The 8512-nt window shown below is 49.8% G+C and overlaps 1 protein-coding gene across 1 annotated transcript in view; it reads left to right on the plus strand.

Annotated features, from left to right (window-relative positions):
- The window catches only part of Slc6a1 (solute carrier family 6 member 1), a 33917-nt gene extending 29000 nt beyond the window's left edge, over positions 1–4917 (plus strand). The window contains exons 14-16 of the mRNA XM_021190009.2: positions 961–1061; positions 1807–1974; positions 2646–4917. Coding sequence (XP_021045668.1) covers positions 961–1061; positions 1807–1974; positions 2646–2750 — 374 coding nt within the window. The 3' untranslated portion in view covers positions 2751–4917. The remainder of the gene's footprint in view (positions 1–960; positions 1062–1806; positions 1975–2645) is intronic.
- Positions 4918–8512: the final 3595 nt, after the last annotated feature.

An 8512-nucleotide genomic window follows, 5' to 3' on the forward strand; every position in this document is an offset into this window, starting at 1 on the left:
AAAGTAACAGTAAATACATCTTTAAAAAGTAGATTGCCAGCCATTATGACTTCATACATTTGAGGATGAAAAGATTGGTTTGAAATTGATTAGAGGGCTTGGCTGGTGACATGGCTCAAAACAGTTGGCACCAAGACACCCCCAGAAGCCCACCTGTAGGAGGAGACAAGTGCCTCCCACAAGCTGTCCTCTGGCTTCCAAATGTGCCTACACGCGCGCACGCGCGCGCGCGCGCGCACACACACACACACACACACACACACACACTGAATAAATAAATGCAAAAAAATGAAATTTTATCTGAAAACGGGGACTTTCTAAGTCATGTGCCCAATGGCTGTAAGACTGTATATATTAGTTCACATAGAACTGATCACAAAGGGTCTATTTTATTTGTTTCTTGTGGGGCCAAGGCTCCCCAAATGACTGCCCAGGATCAAAGCCCTAAGACTGTTCTTCCCGAATGTGCCCCTCCCCCAACCTTCACCTGCACCCAATCACCCTCCTCCTGCCACTGTTCGCTCCTCCCTCCTAATAGACCCCCTTCAGTGCCTGCTCTGTGACTTTCCACAGGGGGCACAACCTGCTCCATTCTGAGGCCTTTGGGTCTTTTCTCATTGACATTGATTTCCTAAATTTGGAATCTCTTCACAAGCTACCGTCCATTTCTCATAATAAGACTGGCATGGGGAGATGTTTCCTCCTGGCAAAGCCAATGAAGGAAGGCATGGCTAGGACAGGGGGCTGTGGGTAGGATGTCTTTGCATATCCTCCTGTCTTCATGTTATGGCGCCACAGGACTTGATTAAAACCAAAGCACATGCCCCGTATAAGGGACAAGGACACTGGGACTCATAGACGTGAGGGGACTTGCTTAGGGCTGCATCTCAAGTAGAATTGGGTCCTAGACCACTGTCATAGAACTCTCCTCTGCCTTCTGTTCCTACTCCTGTGGCGCAGGTGTCAACCGGTTCTATGACAACATCCAGGAGATGGTTGGCTCCAGGCCCTGCATCTGGTGGAAGCTGTGCTGGTCCTTTTTCACACCCATCATTGTGGCGGTAAAGATGAGACTTGACCAGCCGTTAGAATGAAGCTAGACCACTGGGATGAGGCTAGCCCACTAGGATGAGGCTAGCCCACTGGGAAGAAGTCAGCCCCCTGGGATGAGGCAGGCTGTGGTACAGACAGCTCAGCTCCCTGGAGAAAACTCTTGGGAATGAGGGCGGGGTAAATCTCCCCCAGGTCTTCTGCTCCCTGTGAGTAGTAACTCCGCCCCACCCCCACCCCACCCATGTTTGCTGCTCATCTGTCAAGGCCTGCTGGGGAACAATCACATGACCTCACAGACTCAGTACCCAAGCTGTTGTCCCGAGTCACTCCCCTAGCTCAGCGGAGCCCAGGAGCCCAGGTTCCTGACATGCAGATCCTTCTATTCTTCAGCGAGTCTCGTTGCCTCCTCGAGGGGTGCTGAGAGCCCTGGCAGGGACACCCCAGGTCCTTGAGGTGGGGGCCGGGCTGCTGCCTAGTTGTGCTGTGTGTAAGATCATGGTAGCCTGGAGAGGCCATACAGCCCACTATACAAGCTAGCCTGCAGGAGGGCAGGAGGGCAGGAGGGCGGGGGCAGGGGCAGGGGGCGGTCTCCCCTCTCCAGGCCTTTTCCAGAAAGAGGAGTCTGCTTTAGGGCATTGCCTGTGTAGTGGTACCAGGAGGGCAGGCCCTGAGAGTCAGCTGCAGTAGAGGCAGGGCCTGGCTTGGTCTCACCCTCGGCGCAGAGCTGACTGCCATGCCCTTCCCCATCCACAGGGCGTGTTTCTCTTCAGCGCAGTGCAGATGACACCACTCACCATGGGAAGCTACGTCTTCCCCAAGTGGGGCCAGGGCGTGGGCTGGCTCATGGCTCTGTCTTCCATGGTGCTCATCCCCGGGTACATGGCTTACATGTTCCTCACCCTGAAGGGCTCTCTGAAGCAGGTAAACCCTTCCGCATGGATGGAGCTCACGGGCTAGGTGGGGCAGCCTGAGTCAGCAAGCCAGTGACAGGGAGCACCTCTGAGGCACTGTGGTCCTGCCTGGGTGGTAGATGCAGAAAGAGTGGTCCTGGGAGGGTGGGATGGGAGGGCAGGACGAAGGTTTGTACAAAGGTCCAGACATCAAAATGCCATGAGGTTGGCTGGAGGGAGAATAATATAGCTGGAGGGCAGGAGGAGGAAGTGGGATAGGCAGAGTAAACTTTTGTAAGGATTTGAAAGGAAGGCTGTGGCAGGCAGAGGAGGGGAGAGGGGAAAATAGGGAGATACTGGAATCTGAGAGGTGGCAGTGACCAGACTGTACAGGGCATTGTGGGACCTGGCTTTTACACCGGATGAAATGGGAGTCTGTGGGGTCCTGAAACACAGAGGGAGGCATTCTGACCATCTTCCTGGCTGTCATGCTGAGGACAGAGGGAAGATGATGTCAGGAAAGACATCAGAGGACCAGTCAGGAGACTCTGGGTCATGCAGATGGGAGCGGGTGTGTTGTGGCCAAGTGGTCTCCATCGTATGGGACATCTGGCTTACTAGTGAGATAACAAGAGCTGGGTTTGGTGGAGGTAGAGAGAGGGGAGGGGCTGGGCCTCACCCCACCCCCACCCCTGCCCACAGCGTCTCCAGGTCATGATTCAGCCCAGTGAAGATATCGTGCGCCCTGAGAACGGCCCTGAGCAGCCGCAGGCTGGCAGCTCAGCCAGCAAGGAGGCCTACATCTAGGGGTGCAGCCCCCTCGTCACCCCTACACTGGCATTCTGGACTGGCTGTACCCACACCCCTTGAAGACTGAAGATACCCTCTGTCTCCACCTACCTCAAGGGGCAGGTCCAGACACCATGACCATGCAGAGAGGGGAGGTGGGGGACAGTCTGACCCTGGGTGGGCCCTGAGTGGGCAGCCGCCTCTGGAGGCTTCCGTAGAGGCCCCTTAGCAGGAGCAGGTGGCTAGCCTTTGTAACTGCCACTGTAGCTCCTTTTTATGCTGCCAGAGAGGGTGATAGCTGCGGCCACACGCTCCTGGCTTTTAGTCTTTTTTCAGACTGTTTTCCTGTGCCCCAACTGTAGACTGTTACCCAGACTTTTCTGTCCTCCTTGGCTCTGAACTGGTCATGGACCAGGGCTACGGCATTTTGTTCATGGCCGCTGGGAGCCAGCAGGCTCTGCCTCTTCCTTCTCAATTTCTCCTTCCTGAGGCAGCTTCCCGGACCCACCCCTAGACTGTTCACAGATCCGTGCGGAGAGGGTCCTCTGTCCCTGTGACCCTGTGACCCGGGCAACTCAGTGTCCCCTGCCCTACCTCCCCAGGTGGCATTAACAACAACTGCCCATCCAGAAGGGTCCTGTGTACTGGGAAGGAAAAAAAAAATTCACAAGCACAATTGCCTTTTTTGGTCACCATCCCAGGACTTTCCCCAAGTGGGAGCTGTGGTCCTTCTGAGCTGCCCAGTTTGGCACAAACAATGACCAAGGAAATCAAGGTGAAGGTTCTAAGTCAGGACCAATCCAGCTCACTCTGGTTTCCCTCTTAGACTGTCACTGCCACTCTGTTCTGCTGTTCCCCCCTCACCTTTCTGGAAAACTTTCAGATGTATACACCCACTCATGGAGCAGGGTTACTCCAGAGGCTCTGCCCACCCTACCCTGGCACTAAGCTTCCCTTGCTAGCCTGCTCCAGTGGGGACATCGCATGTCCCTTCTGGCCTTGGGTTCTGGGTTAGTGAAGCCAGCCTGCTCCAGTGGGGGCATCACGTGTCCCTTCTGGCCTTGGGTTCTGGGTTGGTGAAGCCAGCAGAGACAGTTTCTGGAAAGTTCCAGAAGCTCCGTCTCTCTCCTCTGCTGAGAGGGTGGACTCCCATGTAGCAAAGCGTATGTCTTGTCCCGTAGCTTCTTAGCTTGATAGCTCACAAACTGTGTTTATGACTAATCCTTAATAACTATGGTGAATAACTGTGACCGTGGGTTTTTTTGAATCTCTTGTCATTCTCATCCAAAAGTGACCAGCACACCAGTTCTTGCAATAAGCTATCTCCCTCCCTCAGAGCATTAAGCACACTGTAGAGAATGCAAACACGTATGCACATAGAAATGCACACACATGCATACCCATCCTCACATGTGGCATTTAGCGTCCCGTGTGATATTGTGTAGGCAATCTACCAGCTCTTCCCGAGGCCACTTGTAACAGGGTCGTGTGGCTGAGGCATCCGCCTGCTCGGTGGAGACTCTGCGACCGACCAGCTTGCACAGGTGCCTGTCGCCAGAGTCCCAGATGTGGAATGCAAGGACCCTCCACTGTGTCTTGTGGCCCCAGCCCACCCCCACCTGTGTAGGAAGCCCTTTAGGATGAGGGCAGGAGGTCTCCTTCTTGCTGCTCGATGTTCTTTGATGTGAAACTGAGAACAAGTCTTTCCTGAGATAAGTGCAGTATATTTCATGTTTGTAAGCACCTCTGAGATGTTTGGCAAGAAATCCCCCGATTTCCACCCAAACTTACCTTATAGAGCACAACGTTAAGGGTCGTACAATTACTGTGAGAACTGTGAATATGTGTAACTTTTCTTTTTTCAGTTTTTGCCCAGAGGGAAGAAGATAATTGTATTATCATATATGCTTTTTTTTTTTGCAATAAGGATTTATTCTCAGAACACCAAGTAAATTTATCTCTATATAAAAGTATATGTAATATATGCCTATTCAGACTATATACAGAGCCTGTTTTAAAAAAAATTACAGTATTATTTAGTAAAATTATCTGTTCTATGGACCAAATGTAAAATATTTATACATGAAGATGTGTTTTAAATGTCTATCAAATGGAATCACAGCTAGAGCACGGGCGTCATGTACGTTTCTAAGAATTTAGAGGAAAAAATAATAAAGGTTCTATGGTATACGGTGTATTGGTTACTTTCCTGTTGCTGTGATAAAATGCTGTGACCAAGACAGCTTACAGAAGAAAAGGGTTGTTTGGGCTTACGGTTCCAGAGGGATTAGAGTCCAGTGCGGCAGGTAAACGGCCAGCACAGTGGCAGGAGCAAGAAACTAACATCCTGACCCAGAAGCATAAAATAGAGAGCAAACTGTAAGCAGGGGAGGGTGTTGCTCTCAGAGCCTACCCTGGATCGACATACCCCCTCCAGCAAGCCTGTACCACATAAACTCACCCCTCCCCAAATCAGTGCTACCAGATGGGCACCAAGGGCTTCGGTGCCCGAGGCCTTGGGGGATATAGTTCTCTTTTCAAACCACCACACACTGCAGCCCTTTCTTTCTTAGGGCTGGGAGCACACAATCATCTCTTTCCTTGGAACAACATGACAAGGTCACAAACTAATTCAGTCCCAGAGCGACAGAGATATGGGCTCAAAACCCACTGCAATAGAGCTGGACTCGCCTCTAAGAATGAGTAACATACGGAGATCACTCAGAGGTACACAGCGCAGACTCTCTCAAATGTGTCAACCAAATAAAGATCTAATCTGGAAGATAATAGAAGCACATTGGCTGTCATTGACCTGGTGCATTCTTTAGAATTTTAATTTTTAAATCATATTTAGAAAAATGTGACTGTGTAGAGTTGTAGGAATAGCTGAGCTGGACGCCCTATCTTTCTTTATCCAGGGTCCACTGGTTGTAGGCACACCAAGTTCTCTGGCTCTCTCTCTCTCACTTCCTCATTCTCCTCTGTCAATCAAATCAGCCTAGGAAGAGAATCTGTTGTGGGAAAGAGATGTATTAAGGGGTACAGTCATTAGATAACTATGAGAAGGCTTGGAAACTTTGAGCCTTAAAGGGACGATTCTCCACAGTCCCTGTCACCTCTCTGGCACACTGCCTCTAGCTGCCCCACTGGCATAGAACACAACTGCATTCCATGGCTGGTGCTGAATGAGACTCAAAACCTGTACAAAGTAGGAAAGTGTGTCCATGACTACGTCATCCTGGCCTCTGAGAATCCCCAAAGGCCACTCTCCACTGGAACCAAGCAATTGCTTTGAACCCTAAAAGATGAGCTGCAAAGGAACTAATGACCCAGGAGCTGGGCTACTGAGATAAGGCGTTCATTTTCCAAACATCACATGATGGAAGGAGAGGACCACATGAATCCAAACTGTAGGATGGTGAAGAATTGGTGAGAGAGTGGGGGGGGGCGGCTTAGAAGAAATTCACACAGGCAGGGAGGGGCCTACTTCTCCATCAGTGATTGTGGGGCTTTATGCTTGCTGATTCTCCTAACCTGCCCTCCCCACATAGCCCACGGCTGCCGCCTTCTCTTCCTTCTGGCTTTCGCTCAAAGCCATCTTGTTCACAAACACCTCTCCTGGTCACTCTAAAACAATTGTAACCCCCCCCACACACACTGTTGTTTGTTGGGTTAGGTTCTTACTGTGTCGCCAAGGGTAGTCTCAAACATAAAATCCTTCTGCTTCAGCCTTCCAAGTGCTGGGGTTATAGACATATGCCAACGCACTTGTTTCCTCTCTTTCTTTATTTTAAGTTGTTGATTATATTTATGTGTTTATTTTCTCATTTGCATGGTTATGTACATCCCACAGAGCATGATCAGGGGGTGGAGACTAGCCTGCCTTCGGGAATCAGTTCTCTCCTCCTACCATGTGGGAACTGGGGATAGAACTCAGGTTGTCATGGTGGTAGAAAATGCCTTTATTCATGGAGGCCATCCCCTACCTACTGACCTACTTTGATTTTGCCTTGTCTAGTGCATTTTTAAGCTATCCATCTTTCCTGTCTCTGCCTAAACACCATAAAGAAGGCTGTAGAGGGTGAGGACTTTTTAAAATCACTGCCATGTCCTAAATATCCATAAAATGCTGGACACACAGAATGAGTTCAACAAATGTATGGAAGCTGAATGTATACATGCTGGGTTGGTTGTGAATGGGTGGTAGATGGATGGATAGAGATAGATAGATAGATAGATAGATAGATAGATAGATAGATAGATATTTGATGGATAAATGGTAGACGGATGGATGGGTTGGAGAAATGTGAAAAGCTGGTGGCTGGTTGCAAATAGATGGTTTTGCATCTCTTTGGTGGATGGTGGATGGATGGTGGCTGGGAATGGGTGGGTGGATGGAGCATGGACAGATAAGGGATAGAGTGGTGTGCTAGGGAAGGGAAGGGTGAACAGTGGATGGTGGGTGAGTGGGTCTCTAGGGAACAGCATTGTGAACACTATCAAGGATCCTGGTTCTGGGACCCGTTGTCTTAGTTAGGGTTTTACTGGTGTGAACAGACACCATGACTAAGGCAAGTCTTATAAAGGACAACATTTAATTGGGGCAGGGTTACAGATTCAGAAGGGAACATGGCAGCATCCAGGCAGGCACAGTGCAGGAGGAGCTGAGAGTTCTATGTCTTCATCTGAAGGCTGCTAGCAGAATGTTCACTCCCAGGCAGCTAGGATGGGGGGTATTAGAACCCACACCTACTCCAACAAGGTTACACCTCCCTACAGTGCCACTCCCTGGGCCAGGCACATACAAGCCATCACACCCATCAACCCCCCGTGGGTCCGGCTCTGCCGCTCACTTTCCATGCTCTCCGTTCACAATTGTGGCCTGGCTTCCTCATAAAATTACTGGTAAAGTGCAGTGAATTAAACCAAGGCAAGCCCATAACACATGCCTGGCCCCAACTGAGCGCTCAAAACAACAACAACAACAAACAAACAAAACCAAAACCAAACTGAGATAGACGTTCCTCCTCAGTCAGAACCCATCCCCAACTGGGAGCCCTGGGGTTTGAGGTCTGTCACGCTGATAATTGAGCTGTTTCTCTCCCTGCTTCTATTAATCAGATGTGGTTGCTAATGAGAGCTTCTGGTTAGCGTGGGGTAACCAGGGTGACAGCGCTGAGCTGTTATCATTCCAGGCAAAATCGGGAAAATATGGCATTCTGCGTGCCCAGCTTATGCCGATGATAGACAATGCTAATCTCCCCCAGGCTCCCTAATGTGGAAAGAGCTTCCAGATTCCTCAGTCAGCTCTCCTGGGACTCTCTGGGTTCCCGAGCCTCAGGTGGGGCCTGTGGCTACATCATTTCACAAAATGTTTAGCTGAAGGCTTAATATTTTTTCCTCTTTGAAATCAAAGTGGTGCAGATAGCTGTGAGGGATGTTTTGCAGGCTTGGAAGAAGGACTCTTCATCTTAAGTGTTAAGTTTTTGTGCATATCTGTATCTCTCCAGATGTGCTGGCAGCAGCAGAACTGTCTAATCGAATCCAAAGGTCTGCACTAAGGCCACTAGCACTTACTGATAAGCTGTCCTTGGGAAGTTTTGTCCATTTTTAAGATCGTTCATTAGCAGTCATTCCCTCGTGCCCTGTCTAAATTGGGTCTTGTTATTAGGTCTTTCGTCAGTTTAACACCTAGGATACCTTAAATGTAAGCTTACATTTGACTTGTTTTTATTTTATGTATATGAGTGTTGTGCCTGCATGTATGTATGTGCACTGTG

Source organism: Mus pahari, chromosome 2, assembly GCF_900095145.1.
Source record: "Mus pahari chromosome 2, PAHARI_EIJ_v1.1, whole genome shotgun sequence".
Classification (NCBI taxonomy): Eukaryota; Metazoa; Chordata; class Mammalia; order Rodentia; family Muridae; genus Mus; species Mus pahari.